Genomic DNA, 18,724 nt, shown 5'->3' with positions numbered 1-18,724 from the left:
GTATTTTCATCTTAATTAGGAGGGAAATTTGTTCCATTAATTTAATTTGGTGTGCATGAGCAGCTCTGCACCTAACTGAGTTAATCTTACACCTGTCATGGTGGGAGTGGAGCCGGGCCATGGACTGCAGCAGGAAACTCCCTCCACACACACACACACACCTCCGAGGAAAGCTCCTTCAACAACTACCTATGTATGCAGAGAAAAGCCGGTTAGGAGAGTCAACAAGGTGGACCAGCAGTCTGATCAGGAACCGTAGCAGCTGCAGGAGGGCCCGCTGGCGACGAATTCTTCCTCATCTTAGAATAAACATTTGACTGGCTTTCATAAAGGGGTGGCATGGAGGAAAAGCAGCTGTGATTTACAGCCACGGCAGCTTCATACGTCTGAGGATCCATCCCAGGACTGGCTCTGCTCAGCCGTATGAAGCTGCAGTAAGAAGAGGTTCGCTGGAGAGGAAGGTGGAGGATGACTGATTTAGTAACTGTAAGGTTTGTAATGGAATCCTCCGCTGCCTCCTGGGCACTCCGGCTGACAGCCATTACCTGAACTGATGCATAGTCCATTACTGCAGCCCGCGCCTTAATAGAGTGTCTATCAGGTGAAATACAGAGACGTCAGGTGCCAAAGTGTGCACTCTCACCCATGTGTGAAGGTTTAACCCAACTCTAATGGCTTTTCTTTCAGACACTGCTGCATGAACCTGCAAATGTATTGAACATCGGCCAGGAGAGCAGCTGCTAAACGCCCACGGCTTCCAGCAGAACCATGTTCACATGACGCAAATCCACCCGTCCACGTCACGCCCGTGGTCCGTCCAGAGGGTCCGTCCTGCTGCTCAGCTCCAACAGCACCCACCTGACTTCACATGTTGATCATGTGGAGATGAATTTTAGAAATAAAAACTGATCAATTTATGATTTAAACTGTTCTGATTCAAAATTAAAGTTTTTGTTCTGATTAAAAAATAAACTTTCCTGAAAATCAGTTTTCTTCCAAATACAACATCACATCTGGAAGTTAATGGAACAAAGAGCCAGAATCAGCTGAAGACGGAGATATTTTTACAGATTAGGTTTTATTACAAGTCTCACATCAGTCCATACAGGAGCAGGTCACATGACCTGCAGGACGTCCATCTCTCATAACCTTCAGCCTGGAAGAGACGGACATGGAAGCATCTGGCGGTCCACTGGCGTCACAGAGGATCTGCACAAACAACAGCCTCACGTTATTTCATGTCCGATCAGATATAAAGTCACATGATGTCGTTCATGAGGTCATGTCGGTGGGGTCATGTCGGTGGCGTCATGTCGGTGGCGTCACGTCGGTGGCGTCACGTCGGTGGGGTCACGTCGGGTGGCGTCATGTCGGGTGGCGTCATGTCGGTGGGGTCATGTCGGTGGGGTCACGTCGGTGGCGTCACGTCGGTGGCGTCACGTCGGTGGCGTCATGTCCGTGAGGTCATGTCCGTGAGGTCATGTCCGTGGCGTCATGTCGGTGGCGTCATGTCGGTGGCGTCACGTCGGTGGCGTCACGTCGGTGGCGTCATGTCGGTGGAGTCACGTCGGTGGCGTCATGTCGGTGGCGTCACGTCGGTGGCGTCATGTCGGTGGCGTCACGTCGGTGGCGTCACGTCGGTGGCGTCACGTCGGTGGCGTCATGTCGGTGGCGTCATGTCCGTGGCGTCACGTCGGTGGCGTCACGTCGGTGGGGTCATGTCGGTGGGGTCATGTCGGTGGCGTCATGTCCGTGGCGTCACGTCGGTGGCGTCACGTCGGTGGCGTCACGTCGGTGGCGTCACGTCGGTGGCGTCATGTCGGTGGCGTCATGTCGGTGGCGTCACGTGGGTGGCGTCATGTCCGTGAGGTCATGTCCGTGGCGTCATGTCGGTGAGGTCATGTCGGTGAGGTCATGTCGGTGGCGTCATGTCGGTGGCGTCATGTCGGTGGCGTCATGTCGGGAAGGTCATGTCGGTGGCGTCATGTCGGGAAGGTCATGTCCGTGGCGTCACGTCGGTGGCGTCATGTCCGTGGCGTCACGTCGGTGGCGTCATGTCCGTGGCGTCACGTCCGTGGCGTCATGTCCGTGGCGTCATGTCCGTGGCGTCATGTCGGGAAGGTCATGTCGGTGGCGTCATGTCGGTGGCGTCACGTCGGTGGCGTCACGTCGGTGGCGTCATGTCGGTGGCGTCATGTCGGGAAGGTCATGTCGGTGGCGTCATGTCGGGAAGGTCATGTCCGTGGCGTCACGTCGGTGGCGTCATGTCCGTGGCGTCACGTCGGTGGCGTCATGTCCGTGGCGTCACGTCCGTGGCGTCATGTCCGTGGCGTCATGTCCGTGGCGTCATGTCGGGAAGGTCATGTCGGTGGCGTCATGTCGGTGGCGTCACGTCGGTGGCGTCACGTCGGTGGCGTCATGTCGGTGGCGTCACGTCGGTGGCGTCACGTCGGTGGCGTCACGTCGGTGGCGTCACGTCGGTGGCGTCATGTCGGTAAGGTCATGTCGGTGGGGTCATGTCCGTGGCGTCATGTCGGGAAGGTCATGTCCGTGGCGTCATGTCGGGAAGGTCATGTCGGTGGCGTCATGTAGGTGGCGTCATGTCTGTGGCGTCATGTCGGGAAGGTCATGTCGGTGGCGTCATGTCGGGAAGGTCATGTCCGTGGCGTCACGTCGGTGGCGTCATGTCGGTGAGGTCATGTCGGTGAGGTCATGTCGGTGGCGTCATGTCCGTGGCGTCATGTCGGGAAGGTCATGTCCGTGGCGTCATGTCGGGAAGGTCATGTCGGTGGCGTCATGTAGGTGGCGTCATGTCTGTGGCGTCATGTCGGTGGCGTCATGTCGGGAAGGTCATGTCGGTGGCGTCATGTCGGGAAGGTCATGTCGGTGGCGTCATGTCGGTGGCGTCATGTCGGTAAGGTCATGTCCGTGGTGTCATGTCGGTGAGGTCATGTCCGTGGCGTCATGTCGGTGGGGTCATGTCGGTGGCGTCATGTCGGTGGCGTCATGTCGGTGGCGTCATGTCCGTGAGGTCATGTCGGTGGCGTCACGTCGGTGGCGTCATGTCCGTGAGGTCATGTCGGTGGCGTCACGTCCGTGGCGTCATGTCCGTGGCGTCATGTCCGTGGCGTCATGTCGGGAAGGTCATGTCGGTGGCGTCATGTCGGGAAGGTCATGTCGGTGGCGTCATGTAGGTGGCGTCATGTCTGTGGCGTCATGTCGGTGGCGTCATGTCGGTGGCGTCATGTCGGTGGCGTCATGTCCGTGAGGTCATGTCCGTGAGGTCATGTCCGTGGCGTCATGTCGGTGAGGTCATGTCGGTGAGGTCATGTCGGTGGCGTCATGTCGGTGGCGTCATGTCGGGAAGGTCATGTCGGTGGCGTCATGTCGGGAAGGTCATGTCGGTGGCGTCATGTCGGGAAGGTCATGTCGGTGGCGTCATGTCCGTGAGGTCATGTCGGTGGCGTCACGTCGGTGGCGTCATGTCCGTGGCGTCATGTCCGTGAGGTCATGTCGGTGGCGTCACGTCCGTGGCGTCACGTCCGTGGCGTCATGTCCGTGGCGTCATGTCCGTGGCGTCATGTCCGTGGCGTCATGTCTGTGGCGTCATGTCTGTGGCGTCATGTCGGTGGCGTCATGTCGGTGGGGTCATGTCGGTGGGGTCATGTCGGGTAGCGTCATGTCGGTGGCGTCACGTCCGTGGCGTCACGTCCGTGGCGTCACGTCCGTGGCGTCACGTCCGTGGCGTCACGTCCGTGGCGTCATGTCGGGAAGGTCATGTCCGTGGCGTCATGTCGGGAAGGTCATGTCGGTGGCGTCATGTAGGTGGCGTCATGTCTGTGGCGTCATGTCGGTGGCGTCATGTCGGTGGCGTCATGTCGGTGGCGTCATGTCCGTGAGGTCATGTCCGTGAGGTCATGTCCGTGGCGTCATGTCGGTGAGGTCATGTCGGTGAGGTCATGTCGGTGGCGTCATGTCGGTGGCGTCATGTCGGGAAGGTCATGTCGGTGGCGTCATGTCGGGAAGGTCATGTCCGTGGCGTCACGTCGGTGGCGTCATGTCCGTGGCGTCACGTCCGTGGCGTCATGTCCGTGGCGTCACGTCCGTGGCGTCATGTCCGTGGCGTCATGTCCGTGGCGTCATGTCGGGAAGGTCATGTCGGTGGCGTCATGTCGGTGGCGTCACGTCGGTGGCGTCACGTCGGTGGCGTCCTGTCGGTGGCGTCATGTCGGTGGCGTCACGTCGGTGGCGTCACGTCGGTGGCGTCACGTCGGTGGCGTCATGTCGGTAAGGTCATGTCGGTGGGGTCATGTCGGTGGCGTCATGTCCGTGGCGTCACGTCGGTGGCGTCATGTCGGTGAGGTCATGTCGGTGAGGTCATGTCGGTGGCGTCATGTCCGTGGCGTCATGTCGGGAAGGTCATGTCCGTGGCGTCATGTCGGGAAGGTCATGTCGGTGGCGTCATGTAGGTGGCGTCATGTCTGTGGCGTCATGTCGGTGGCGTCATGTCGGGAAGGTCATGTCGGTGGCGTCATGTCGGTGGCGTCATGTCGGTAAGGTCATGTCCGTGGTGTCATGTCGGTGAGGTCATGTCCGTGGCGTCATGTCGGTGGGGTCATGTCGGTGGCGTCATGTCGGTGGCGTCATGTCGGTGGCGTCATGTCCGTGAGGTCATGTCGGTGGCGTCACGTCGGTGGCGTCATGTCCGTGGCGTCATGTCCGTGAGGTCATGTCGGTGGCGTCACGTCCGTGGCGTCATGTCCGTGGCGTCATGTCCGTGGCGTCATGTCGGGAAGGTCATGTCGGTGGCGTCATGTCGGGGAGGTCATGTCGGTGGCGTCATGTCGGTGAGGTCATGTCGGGAAGGTCATGTCGGTGGCGTCATGTCCGTGGCGTCATGTCCGTGGCGTCATGTCGGGAAGGTCATGTCGGTGGCGTCATGTCGGTGAGGTCATGTCCGTGGCGTCATGTCGGTGGCGTCATGTCGGTGAGGTCATGTCCGTGGCGTCATGTCTGTGGCGTCATGTCTGTGGCGTCATGTCTGTGGCGTCATGTCGGTGAGGTCATGTCGGTGGCGTCATGTCGGTGGGGTCATGTCGGTGGGGTCATGTCGGGTAGCGTCATGTCGGTGGCGTCACGTCCGTGGCGTAACGTCCGTGGCGTAACGTCCGTGGCGTCACGTCCGTGGCGTCATGTCGGGAAGGTCATGTCCGTGGCGTCATGTCGGGAAGGTCATGTCGGTGGCGTCATGTAGGTGGCGTCATGTCTGTGGCGTCATGTCGGTGGCGTCATGTCGGGAAGGTCATGTCGGTGGCGTCATGTCGGTGGCGTCATGTCGGTAAGGTCATGTCCGTGGCGTCATGTCTGTGGGGTCATGTCGGTGGCGTCACGTCGGTGGCGTCACGTCGGTGGCGTCACGTCAGTGGCGTCATGTCCGTGGCGTCACATCCGTGGCGTCACGTCGGTGGCGTCAGGTCGGTGGGGTCATGTCGGTGGGGTCATGTCGGTGGCGTCATGTCGGTGAGGTCATGTCGGTGGCGTCATGTCGGTGGCGTCACGTCGGTGGCGTCATGTCCGTGGCGTCATGTCCGTGGCGTCATGTCGGGAAGGTCATGTCGGTGGCGTCATGTCGGGAAGGTCATGTCGGTGGCGTCATGTCGGTGGCGTCATGTAGGTGGCGTCATGTCGGGAAGGTCATGTCGGTGGCGTCACGTCGGTGGCGTCATGTCGGTGAGGTCATGTCCGTGGCGTCATGTCCGTGGCGTCATGTCGGGAAGGTCATGTCGGTGGCGTCATGTCGGTGAGGTCATGTCCGTGGCGTCATGTCCGTGGCGTCATGTCGGTGGCGTCATGTCGTTGGCGTCATGTCGGTGAGGTCATGTCCGTGGCGTCATGTCGGTGAGGTCATGTCTGTGGCGTCATGTCGGGGAGGTCATGTCGGTGGCGTCATGTCGGTGGCGTCATGTCGGTGGGGCCATGTCGGTGGGGTCATGTCGGTGGGGTCATGTCCGTGGCGTCATGTCGGGAAGGTCATGTCCGTGGCGTCATGTCGGTGGCGTCATGTCGGGAAGGTCATGTCCGTGGCGTCACGTCGGTGGCGTCATGTCGGTGAGGTCATGTCGGTGGCGTCATGTCCGTGGCGTCATGTCGGGAAGGTCATGTCCGTGGCGTCATGTCGGGAAGGTCATGTCGGTGGCGTCATGTAGGTGGCGTCATGTCTGTGGCGTCATGTCGGTGGCGTCATGTCGGGAAGGTCATGTCGGTGGCGTCATGTCGGTAAGGTCATGTCCGTGGCGTCATGTCCGTGGCGTCATGTCTGTGGGGTCATGTCGGTGGCGTCATGTCGGTGGCGTCATGTCCGTGGCGTCATGTCGGGAAGGTCATGTCCGTGGCGTCATGTCGGGAAGGTCATGTCGGTGGCGTCATGTAGGTGGCGTCATGTCTGTGGCGTCATGTCGGTGGCGTCATGTCGGGAAGGTCATGTCGGTGGCGTCATGTCGGTGGCGTCATGTCGGTAAGGTCATGTCCGTGGAGTCATGTCCGTGGCGTCATGTCGGTGGCGTCATGTCGGTGGCGTCATGTCGGTGGCGTCATGTCCGTGAGGTCACGTCGGTGGCGTCACGTCGGTGGCGTCACGTCGGTGGCGTCATGTCCGTGGCGTCACGTCCGTGGCGTCACGTCGGTGGCGTCATGTCCGTGGCGTCATGTCCGTGGCGTCATGTCGGTGGCGTCATGTCGGTGAGGTCATGTCGGTGGCGTCACGTCGGTGGCGTCATGTCTGTGGCGTCATGTCGGTGGCGTCATGTCGGGAAGGTCATGTCGGTGGCGTCATGTCGGGAAGGTCATGTCGGTGGCGTCATGTAGGTGGCGTCATGTCTGTGGCGTCATGTCGGTGGCGTCATGTCGGGAAGGTCATGTCGGTGGCGTCATGTCGGTGAGGTCACGTCGGTGGCGTCACGTCGGTGGCGTCACGTCGGTGGCGTCACGTCGGTGGCGTCACGTCAGTGGCGTCACATCCGTGGCGTCACGTCGGTGGCGTCATGTCCGTGGCGTCATGTCCGTGGCGTCATGTCGGTGGCGTCATGTCGGTGAGGTCATGTCGGTGGCGTCATGTCGGTGGCGTCACGTCGGTGGCGTCATGTCCGTGGCGTCATGTCGGGAAGGTCATGTCGGTGGCGTCATGTCGGGAAGGTCATGTCGGTGGCGTCATGTCGGTGGCGTCATGTAGGTGGCGTCATGTCGGGAAGGTCATGTCGGTGGCGTCATGTCGGGAAGGTCATGTCGGTGGCGTCACGTCGGTGGCGTCATGTAGGTGGCGTCATGTCGGTGGCGTCATGTCTGTGGCGTCATGTCGGTGGCGTCATGTCGGGAAGGTCATGTCGGGAAGGTCATGTCGGTGGCGTCATGTCGGTGGCGTCATGTCGGTGGCGTCATGTCCGTGGCGTCATGTCCGTGGCGTCATGTCGGGAAGGTCATGTCGGTGGCGTCATGTCGGTGAGGTCATGTCCGTGGCGTCATGTCCGTGGCGTCATGTCCGTGGCGTCATGTCGGTGGCGTCATGTCGGTGGCGTCATGTCGGTGAGGTCATGTCCGTGGCGTCATGTCCGTGGCGTCATGTCTGTGGCGTCATGTCTGTGGCGTCATGTCGGGGAGGTCATGTCGGTGGGGCCATGTCGGTGGGGTCATGTCGGTGGGGTCATGTCGGGTGGCGTCATGTCGGGTAGCGTCATGTCGGTGGCGTCATGTCGGTGGCGTCATGTCGGGGAGGTCATGTCGGTGAGGTCATGTCGGTGGGGTCATGTCGGTGAGGTCATGTCGGTGGCGTCATGTCGGTGGGGTCATGTCGGTGGCGTCATGTCGGTGGCGTCATGTCGGTGGGGTCATGTCGGGGAGGTCATGTCGGTGGGGTCATGTCGGTGGCGTCATGTCGGTGGCGTCATGTCGGTGGCGTCATGTCGGTGAGGTCATGTCGGGTGGCGTCATGTCGGTGGGGTCATGTCGGTGGGGTCATGTCGGTGGGGTCATGTCGGTGGCGTCATGTCGGTGGCGTCATGTCGGGGAGGTCATGTCGGTGGGGTCATGTCGGTGGGGTCATGTCGGGAAGGTCATGTCCGTGGCGTCATGTCGGGAAGGTCATGTCGGTGGCGTCATGTCTGTGGCGTCATGTCGGTGGCGTCATGTCGGGAAGGTCATGTCGGTGGCGTCATGTCGGTAAGGTCATGTCCGTGGCGTCATGTCCGTGGCGTCATGTCCGGGGCGTCATGTCTGTGGGGTCATGTCGGTGGCGTCATGTCGGTGGCGTCATGTCCGTGGCGTCATGTCGGGAAGGTCATGTCGGTGGCGTCATGTAGGTGGCGTCATGTCTGTGGCGTCATGTCGGTGGCGTCATGTCGGGAAGGTCATGTCGGTGGCGTCATGTCGGGAAGGTCATGTCGGTGGCGTCATGTCGGTGGCGTCATGTCGGTAAGGTCATGTCCGTGGCGTCATGTCGGTGGCGTCATGTCGGTGGCGTCATGTCGGTGAGGTCACGTCGGTGGCGTCACGTCGGTGGCGTCACGTCGGTGGCGTCACGTCGGTGGCGTCATGTCGGTGGGGTCATGTCGGTGGCGTCATGTCGGTGAGGTCATGTCGGTGGCGTCATGTCCGTGGCGTCACGTCGGTGGCGTCATGTCCGTGGCGTCATGTCCGTGGCGTCATGTCGGTGAGGTCATGTCCGTGGCGTCATGTCCGTGGCGTCATGTCGGGGAGGTCATGTCGGTGAGGTCATGTCGGTGGCGTCATGTCGGTGGGGCCATGTCGGTGGGGTCATGTCGGTGGCGTCATGTCGGGTGGCGTCATGTCGGGTAGCGTCATGTCGGTGGCGTCATGTCGGTGGCGTCATGTCGGGGAGGTCATGTCGGTGAGGTCATGTTGGTGGGGTCATGTCGGTGAGGTCATGTCGGTGGCGTCATGTCGGTGGGGTCATGTCGGTGGCGTCATGTCGGGGAGGTCATGTCGGGGAGGTCATGTCGGGGAGGTCATGTCGGTGGGGTCATGTCGGTGGCGTCATGTCGGTGAGGTCATGTCGGTGGGGTCATGTCGGTGGGGTCATGTCGGTGGGGTCATGTCGGGGAGGTCATGTCGGTGGCGTCATGTCGGGTGGCGTCATGTCGGTGAGGTCATGTCAGTGGGGTCATGTCGGTGGGGTCATGTCGGTGGGGTCATGTCGGTGGGGTCATGTCGGTGGCGTCATGTCGGTGAGGTCATGTCGGTGGGGTCATGTCGGTGGGGTCATGTCGGGTGGCGTCATGTCGGTGAGGTCATGTCGGTGGGGTCATGTCGGTGGGGTCATGTCGGGTGGCGTCATGTCGGTGAGGTCATGTCAGTGGGGTCATGTCGGTGGCGTCATGTCGGCGAGGTCATGTCGGCGAGGTCATGTCGGTGAGGTCATGTCGGTGGCGTCATGTCGGTGAGGTCATGTCGGTGGGGTCATGTCGGTGGCGTCATGTCGGTGGGGTCAAGTCGGTGGCGTCATGTCGGTGGGGTCATGTCGGTGGGGTCATGTCGGTGGGGTCATGTCGGGTGGGGTCATGTCGGTGGGGTCATGTCGGTGGCGTCATGTCGGTGGCGTCATGTCGGTGAGGTCATGTCGGCGGCGTCATGTCGGTGAGGTCATGTCGGTGGGGTCATGTCGGTGGCATCATGTCGGTGGGGTCATGTCGGGTGGGGTCATGTCGGGTGGGGTCATGTCGGGTGGGGTCATGTCGGTGGGGTCATGTCGGTTGGGTCAGACTTCACCATGCCTGCGGGTCTGAAGCGGGTCGGCTCTACAGCTTTCTTCTGGACTCCGGCCGGCTGCCTTTTTCCACGCTGCGCTGCAGATCCTCCTCGGCCATGGGCTGGATGACGGCGCCGAGCTGGGTCAGCACCCTGGGCTTGGTGACCTTCTTCACGGTCCGCTCCGTGTTCCAGGTCCGGCCCAGCGGAGACCGGATGCAGCTCTGGAACTGAACCTGGTTCTGGAAGGGGAAGGGCAGCGAGTTCACCTGGTGGAGGCTGAGGGAGCTGTTCCTCTGCTCCGAGATGATGACGCTGGGCAGGTGGCGGTCCGACCTGGGTGGAGGTGCCGCCGTGCTCAACCGGAACCGCCGCCGCTTGGCCTTAGACGGCTGAATGTTCACACCCCCCCACTCCCCCCAGCCGGGCAACGTCAGGTCCACCGTCTTCGGCTGCCCTGAGTTCTCTTGCTTCCTTTTATCCTTGAGGAAGTCGGAGATGACATCGTCGCCGGCAAAAGCCTCTCTGATGAGTCGTCTCTGGTCCACGGTGTCCTCCAAGTCCTCAGGGTCCGCCACGGTGGGACAGAGGGGGGGGCGGATCGCTCTGGTCTCTCTGGTGAGAACTTCCTTCAGTTCGATCCCTTTCCTCTTCCTCTTCCTGCTTCTGAGAGGCAGCTGTCCTTCAGGGGGGGGGCGCTCTGCGGCAGGTGGGCGCTCTGCGGCGGGGGGCGGGACCAGGTCGTCCTGGGGGAGGAGCTCCAGGTCTTCCATGGTCTGGATCCTCATCAGACCTTCTTCCAGCTGAGCGGACGCTGCTTCTCCTGCTGCTTCCGTCTCCTTCTGGCTGCTCGCTGTTTCCTGGAAACGCTTAGTGAACTCTGAAAGCTCCTCCTCCACCTCCTCCTCCTGCTCCTCCTCCTCCACCAACGCTCCAGCTGCTGTGCGGGCCTCCTGACGTAGTTTCCTTTTGTTGTCAAACTCTCTGAGAAGCGCCGCCTCCTCCTCTCTTTCCTCCTCCTCCTCCTCCTCCTCCTCCTCCTCTCCTCCGGTCGGACCAGTCTCCTTGTCCTCCTCCTCAACTCCTCCACCCGTCTCCTTCTCCGTGGGCTCTTCAGAGAGTGTTCCTCTCATCCAGGGGTTTGGAACCGGTCCTTTCTCTGCATCGTTCACAAACTCTGGAAGCTTCTCCGTGTCGGCTGCTCCTTCCTTCTCCTCCTCCTGCTGCTGCTGCTCCTGCTCCTCCTGGTCCAGGGAGGTGGCCACCTTCTGGGTCAGGTCTTTGTTGACCTCCAGCTGCTGCTGCATGGCTCTGCGGGCCTCCTCGTCGTATTTAGCCATGATGGCCTTGGACTTGGCCCACTTCCCGCTGTTCTGGTGCTTCAGGGACATCCTCTCCTGCATGCGGGCCAGCTCCATCTGGTTCAGCTCCTCCAAGGCGGCGGCCGGGTCCGACTTCACCATCTCATCGAACCGCTTCAGGAAGTCCTTCCTCTTGGACTTGTTCTGGACTTTGTGGTACTTCTTGCTCTTGATCTTCCTCTCTCTGCGAGCTTTGGCCTCGTAGTACGACTGCAGGGCCCGGGCCTTCTGGAGCTCGGCCCGGCGGACCTTGGCGTCCTCCAGGTTCATGGCCCTCAGAGAGGCCTCCTCTCCGGGGGTCAGGACGGGGTCGTTGATGGGCTGCTTGTTGGCAGACAGCACAGCGAAGACCTCCTGTTCCAGCGGAGTCTGGGCCTTCCAGCCCATCGCCACCTGCTCCACGGGTCTGGGTCCGGACGGCTCCTGGTTCAGAGGGAAGACTAGCTGCTGGGCCCGGCGGTTCTGGGTGATGGTGCTGGCCCAGCGACCCACCGCTGTGGCGGCCTTCTGGAAGGCCAGGTCCCTCTGGATCCTGTCGGAGTCCTGCCTGCTCAGCGGACACTCCGCGGTCCTCCTGCTCCGCTGCAGTTCCCGCAGCTGCTTCCTGTTCTGGGCCGTCACACCAGGCTCTCTCTGGATGGTTCTGATCAGGTCGGACAGCTCCATCCGACCGGACCCCCCCTCCGCGCCCACCGCGAACTCCGACATGCCCCCCGCCGCCTCGGAGCGCTCCGCCAGCGGCTTCTTCCTCCGCCGTCCCAGCGCGCTGATGGCTTCCAGGAGCCGGCTTCTCCGTCGGTCATCCTGGCCGTCCTCTTCATCATCCTGTCCCTCCTCTTCATCATCTTCATCATCCTGTCTGTCCTCTTCATCATCCTGTCTGTTCTCTTCATCATCCTGTCTGTTCTCTTCATCATCCTGGCCGTCCTCTTCATCATCCTGTCTGTCCTCTTCATCATCCTGTCTGTTCTCTTCATCATCCTGTCCCTCCTCTTCATCATCCTGGCCGTCCTCTTCATCAGTCCAACCCCCAGCCTTCTCCTCTTCCTCCCCGAACCCTCCGCGGGGGTCCTGGTTCTGTTTCGGACTGGGTTTCTGTTCCGAACTCTTCTTCTTACCAGTCCCGGCCATGTTGGCGTAAACACTGCGGCTCGCTACACGTGTACCGTAAAGTGCACTGCTGACGCAAAATGCAACCGTAACTTGACCTCAACTGTTGTTAAAAATAAAAAAATTTAAAAAAAAAAGAAATAAAAACACTTTCCTCCCTCCCTCCCATCTCTACAGTGTGTTCAGACCGTCTATGGTTCAGACCAAACGTGTTATGAGCGTCAAAAACACTCAAAACACTGAACGCTCGACGCTCCTCACGAAATTGTTGTCCGACGCCCAAAACGCTTCTGCCGCGTTTGCCGCTTCTGCCGCGTTTACCGCTTGTCTAGAGCGAGCGGCAAAGCGCGGCGGAAAAGAAAGGAGTCCCTTTTTTCGTCCATTTACCACATTTCCTCTGAAAAAAGAAAGAAAGAAAGAAAGAAAGAACACATTTCCTCTGTAAATATCCAGTCGAACACTTTCGAACAATTTGGTTGTATCCGAAGAACAACGATTTTCCCCGTGGAACACCCTTACAAGACTTAAATATTATTAACATTTCATAAAGTTAATAATTAATTAAATTAAATTAACAATTAATAATTTTTATATTAGTCTTTTTTTTTCACTTTTTCCCCAAAGAAATGTGTTCTTTTCCAAACAGAATCAGCCAGCAGGAGACATTACGTTTTATTTGTCCAAAGCTGGCCAGGAACAAGAAAGAAAAGAATTCAAACATATTTCATAAAGGTTTATGTATTTACTTATCAGAGTAAAATTAAAACTGGTGGGTTGAAGGGTTCCTGCTGTATGAATAAACTTAATTCTACGTCGAAGTTTGCATTTTAAAATTTTTTTTTATTATTTTTATTTAGTCATTATTATTGTTTTACTTACCATCTGTGGTTTATATAATTTTATGAGCCTGTTTTTATTTTGTTTTATTTATTTCAATCGAATTTCTGTCAGCAGAGCGAGCACCCCTCTGCTGACAGAAATTGCACGTGCACACTCAGAAAAAGTCTGCGGTGTCTTCACTGCTTTTACATGTTCATTTATTTGTTTTACTAACTTTATCAATTAAGTATAGGGCAGTACAAAAGAAAATGTCCTTAATATAAAACTTTTCTTTATTATATTTAATCTGGATAAAGAACAAAAAGCATATTATACATTTAAAGAAACAAACTAATAAATAAAACCAGGAGGTGAAATAAAATAAAGAGACACGGATTGAATATGGGAGAACACAGGAGACATTACAGCTGCATTTTAGGAATAAATGTTTTTGGGGGGTTTTGCTTTTGGAAATGGTCCAAAGTTAGGATTTTAATTCTTTGATCAAAACAAGAAAATGTGGCTTCTCATGAAGGAATTTACATGTATGAATGTAGGATTTTGGTAATAATGATAAGATTTATAATGCAGCATTTTTAGTAATCAACTTTGTGAAAAACAAAAAGTCCGGCGAGAACATTTAAGGGTGAAGTCGTTGCCGTGGTGAAACATGGACAGTTCTTTCCATAAGTTTCCATCATAAACTGTGTTGTTATAAAGGAAAAAAAAAGAAAAGGGGAAAAAAAGAAGTATATCTGATGTTGATAAATCCCAACAAGTTATTCAGGGGCTTATTACCAAAACAACTAACAAAACTAAGTCTAAAGGCCTCTTTTTATTTTACTCATTCTTCTTGTTAATTAGTCATGACTCTGTCTATTTCTAATCTTTCCTTTGTTACACTTAAATGCTCGGGGTTTAAGAGATTCTATAAAACGGAAAGCTACGTTTTTGTACTTCAAAAATAAACAAAAGTACATGGGTGTCTCATTCAAGAAACTCACAGCAACGATATGGATGAAAAATTTTGATCTAATCAATGAGGGGATAAAATCATTTTTGGCCATGGATCAAATAGGTCAGCAGGTGTCGCCATACTCCTGAATAACTTTCCGGTACAATTTTTGCCATGAAGATGGACCCTTTAGGTCATTGGATGATTTGCATTTTTGAAATGAGTGACAGATTTCTTATCCTAGGGAATATATACGGTTACAACATCCCGAGCCAGAACAGGAAACTTCTAACAGATCGAACTAATATCGTAAAAGACCTATCCAAAATTTATGGGAACAATGATATTTTAATTGGCGGTGATTTTAATGCTGTAATGGATGATTGGCTTGACAGATGCCCCACAAGATTTCAAGGACACCATTATAACAAAACTTTGGTAGAATTTTGTAACTCACTTAAACTAAGAGATGTTTGGCGCTCGGTAAACCCAGATACTCAAATGTTTATGTGGTTTAAACCAGATGATTCAATTAAATCCAGATTAGACTATTGGCTTATGTCCGATTTTGAACCCAACTATGAAATAAAATTATTAATCTCAGCTGCACCACTTACAGATCACTGTCTGGTCAAAATTAACATTTCACTGCACCAAAGAAGGAATACTAGAAATTAAACTCAAACCTTCTTAGACACGATCCTTATTGTCTTGACATAAAAGTAACTATCAATGACATAAATAATGACTCATCACTCACGAGTTATAGAGCCAGATGGGAATACTTAAAATATAAAATTCGTCAAATCTCAATCTCATTCAGCAAAGCCTTAAGTAGAGACTGCAAACAAAAGAAATGCATATTATTAAAAAAAATCAGCACTATTTGCAATAAAGGTTTGTTAAATGAGGATGATAAACAAAAACTGACTACTCTGCATTCTTTGATGGATAATAATCACGTTAATAAAGCCAAAGGAGCGTACATCCGTTCTCGAGCAAAATGGATGGGAGAAGGAGAAAAGAGCACGGCATATTTCTGTCATCTAGAAAAAAGAAGGCAGGAACGGAACGCAATGAATGCATTAATGGTTAACAGCCAAGAATGCACTGACCCTGCGATCTCAAAGGTTATTTTCCAATTTTTTAGCGAGTTATATACCTTCTCTGACACACATGTGAATGCTGAAACGTGTTTTGAATCAATCAAGGAACAGATCCCTAAGATCAATGATTGTTTTAAAGGTACATGTGATGCTGAAATTAAAATGGAAGAAGTGGAGAAAGCCCTGAAATGCTTAAAATGAGATAAATCCCCTGGCTCAGACAGTATGACGAGTAACTTTTATATTTCTGGGATAACTTAGAATATCTCTTACTAAATATGCTAAAACAGATATGTAATACATTTACTTTACCAACTACAATGAAGCAGGGGGTCGTCACCCTCATACCCAAACTGGGGAAAAATCCAAAGATAATTGACAACCTCCGACCCATAACCCTTCTTAACAATGATTACTCATTGTTGACTCATATCTTTGCAAACAGACTTAAAATTGGGATTGAGGATATTGTCTCAGAGACACAATCAGGCTTCATCCAAGGTCAATCAGTACATAATAATATAAGACTAATAATTGATTTGCTCAGTTATAATTACCTAATTGATGACAAGAGCTTCATTCTTTTCTTAGATTTCTTCAAAGCTTTTGATTTAATTGAACACAGGTTTATATTCCGTAAACTAGAGCTAAGAGGATTTGGTGAACAGTTTGTTAATGTAATTAGATTAATCTATAAGGATACAAACAGGACAGTTCTTCTACCATGTGGTACGTCCCCAAGATTTCCAATTCAGAAAGGCATTAGGGTCCCCCTTATTATTTATTATTGCAGCCAAGATGCTATCTATTCTTATCAAAAAATCTGATTTGGAAAAACTAACACTATTCAATAAACAACTGACAATAAGTCAACTTGCTGATGATACAGTCATATTTATGAGAAACAGCAACCAACTCCCAAAAATCCATGAAACAATAGATTTCTTCTCAAAAGCGTCTGGCTTAAAATTGAACCTCAATAAATGGGAAATTTTACCTGTTCATGATTTTCATCTTAATATCTGGAGAAACATGGAAAAAAGTAAAGCTTTTCTCAACTCTTGGTCTCAGAGAGACCGAATTCTCATTGGCTGGACATTACTAACCAAGACTGAAGTCCTTTCCCGCTTCATCTACCCAGCTCAGTCATTATCAATTCCCAAGGAAGCAGTTAAAGCGATAAATCCAGCCAGTTTTAACTTTATTTGGAAAGGTAAAACACATTATATAAAAATATATGACATCATATCTACATGACATCATATCTACATGACATCATATCTACATGACATCAGATCTACATGACATCATATCTACATGACATCAGATCTACATGACATCAGATCTACATGACATCATATCTACATGACATCAGATCTACATGACATCAGATCTACATGATGTCTATGGGAACAAACATTCACATCATATATACATATCTACATTTTTTTCCAACTTTGTTTCTTGTATTGACATTTTACAAAGAAAAAACATAAATTAAAAGAAAAATCAGAGACACTGAACCACCGAACCAGCCAGAGGGGAGAGGTAATGCCGTCTGTCCATTCAGTTTCAACAGTCAGTGTCTTTGTGAGTCAAAATATGTGCAGTTCTTTCAGTGCTTGAAGGATCCTTATTGCTTTTTGGTTTTTTACATTTTGTAATGAGTTGATATATAATTTCAGTTCTGCAAGAAAGACATTAAAGTAAGGTTTGTAACCATTCCATTTGCATTTGTGAACGTGGTATTTTCCAATTATTATTAGCAGTTGAATAATGTCGAGCATATCTTTTGATAATTCATTCAATGTTACGTACAGTACAGCATCAAAAACATTTAACTGAATATTGATTCGCATCTTAAAACACATATATTGTTCCGTCTCTGACCAGAATGGTTTGGTATGAACACAGTGAAAAAAAGATTAATAATAGTTTCCTTGTTCAAGTGGCAGAAAACACAAGTTTCATCAATATCTTTTTTGACTCGTTTTTTAAGTATTTCTTTTACAGGGTAAATTTGAAGCAAACTCTTATAGGATACCTCTTTCATCTTATTATTGATACAGTAATTATGAATTATTTTGTTAGCTTTCCTCCAATTAATCTCACCCATCATAGAATAGCAGGAGAATTTTGCAGCAGGTGGAAATGAACAGGTTATTCCTTGTCTTATTACACTGTTTGCTTGTAATTTCAAAACCCCTGATAAATATTGTTTCTGTGTCACATGTCCTTGTGAGTATTTTTCAGAATCTGAATAGAAGCTGCAGAAACTACGGCGTATTCTTTAGGGTTTATGGTAATAAGTGAGGAGAAGACCGTTTTTATCCATGAGTTGACTTCCTAACAGAATGCTCTTGTCATACCATGAATGATTTATAAAGTGATTTGTTTGTTTGTTCCTCTCTGGTGACGTTTACGTAACGCTGCGTCCGGTCACGTGAGCGATCAGCTGCTCCTCGGTCCAACATGGCGGCGGCCTCGTCTGTCTTCCACAGAGTCAGAAGCGGTTCTAAAATCGTAGCCCAGTACGACCAGGATGGAAATCTGATCCAGGTACGGGTTTACAGTCCGACCAGAGTCCGTGTGGTGGGACGGTGTGAAAGTTCCGGACTGACCGGGGCGCGAGCCCTCCGTAGGGGGGGGTAGCTGTCATATGACCGCGGAACCGCAGTGTAATTTAGAGCCAATGTGAACAGAACTGTAACGGGTTCGGTGTCTGGTTCCAGGTGGAAACCAGAGAGGATGAAGAACAGAACCTGAAACTGGCTGAAATCCTGGAGCTGCTGCTGGCAGCGGGGTACTTCCGGTCCCGCATCAAGGGGCTGTCCCCGTTTGACAAGGTACACACACACACCAGTACACACACACACACACACACACCGGTACACACCTACACACACACACCTGCGCACACACACACACACACACCAGTACACACACCGGTACACACCTACAAACACCTACACACACACACACACACACCAGTACACACACCGGTACACACCTACAAACACCTACACACACACACACACACCGGTACACACACCGGTACACACCTACAAACATCTACACACACACACACACACCTGCGCACACACACACACACACACACACACACACACACACCAGTACACACACCGGTACACACCTACACACACACACACACACCAGTACACACACCGGTACACACCTACAAACACCTACACACACACACACACACACACCAGTACACACACCGGTACACACCTACAAACACCTACACACACACACACACACACCAGTACACACCTACAAACACCTACACACACACACACACACCGGTACACACACTAACAGAACAAATATTCTGGTCATCATTCTATGAAATATGGAGAATATTGTGGGGTGGGGAAGGAAAAATAAAGAAAAGAAAACACAACCTGTAGGACGACCTGGAACACCTGCATCCAGCTGGACTCCAGCTCCTTCCTATGACGTCCTCTCCTGTTTCCTACGTGTTGTTCTCACTCTCATGTAAGCTGCTTGGGATAAAAACGTCTGCTGAATGACTGTAGAATAGAATAAAATAGAATAGAATAGAACATGCATCACAACTCCCCACTTACAATAAA

At 52.9% G+C, this 18,724-nt stretch overlaps 2 protein-coding genes across 6 annotated transcripts in view; one reads left to right on the top strand and one right to left on the bottom strand.

Annotated features, from left to right (window-relative positions):
- Positions 1-1,087: 1,087 nt before the first annotated feature.
- LOC306766757 (U3 small nucleolar RNA-associated protein 14 homolog A) lies at positions 1,088-12,273 on the bottom strand. Of its 2 annotated transcripts, none has more exons than XM_079254584.1 (2): positions 9,783-12,273; positions 1,088-1,209 (listed from the first exon to the last, which is right to left on the bottom strand). In XM_079254584.1, exon 1 carries the CDS (start codon positions 12,246-12,248, stop codon positions 9,807-9,809), a length of 2,442 nt encoding a protein of 813 aa, XP_079110710.1. In that variant the 5' UTR covers positions 12,249-12,273; the 3' UTR covers positions 1,088-1,209; positions 9,783-9,806. The 2 variants fall into 2 exon arrangements, with proteins under 2 accessions (XP_079110710.1, XP_079110711.1); XM_079254585.1 differs by having other exon boundaries at positions 1,176-1,209; positions 9,778-12,273.
- Positions 12,274-17,566: 5,293 nt separating this feature from the next.
- The window catches only part of ccdc93 (CCC complex scaffolding subunit CCDC93), a 48,872-nt gene continuing 47,714 nt past the window's right edge, over positions 17,567-18,724 (top strand). For all 4 annotated transcript variants that reach the window (XM_079254906.1, XM_079254904.1, XM_079254905.1 and 1 more), the window contains exons 1-2: positions 17,567-17,666; positions 17,840-17,953. In XM_079254906.1, coding sequence (XP_079111032.1) covers positions 17,580-17,666; positions 17,840-17,953 — 201 coding nt within the window. In that variant the 5' untranslated portion in view covers positions 17,567-17,579. The remainder of the gene's footprint in view (positions 17,667-17,839; positions 17,954-18,724) is intronic.

Source organism: Telmatherina bonti (assembly GCF_933228915.1).
Source record: "Telmatherina bonti genome assembly, chromosome: 15".
NCBI classification, from domain to species: Eukaryota; Metazoa; Chordata; class Actinopteri; order Atheriniformes; family Telmatherinidae; genus Telmatherina; species Telmatherina bonti.
Note: the sequence above shows the minus strand (reverse complement) of the source record. Positions and strands in the feature narration are given on the sequence as shown.

Excerpts from the sequence above, each read along its gene's own strand:
- LOC306766757 (XM_079254584.1), bottom strand. The coding sequence starts at position 12,248 with ATGGCCGGGACTGGTAAGAAGAAGAGTTCGGAACAGAAACCCAGTCCG.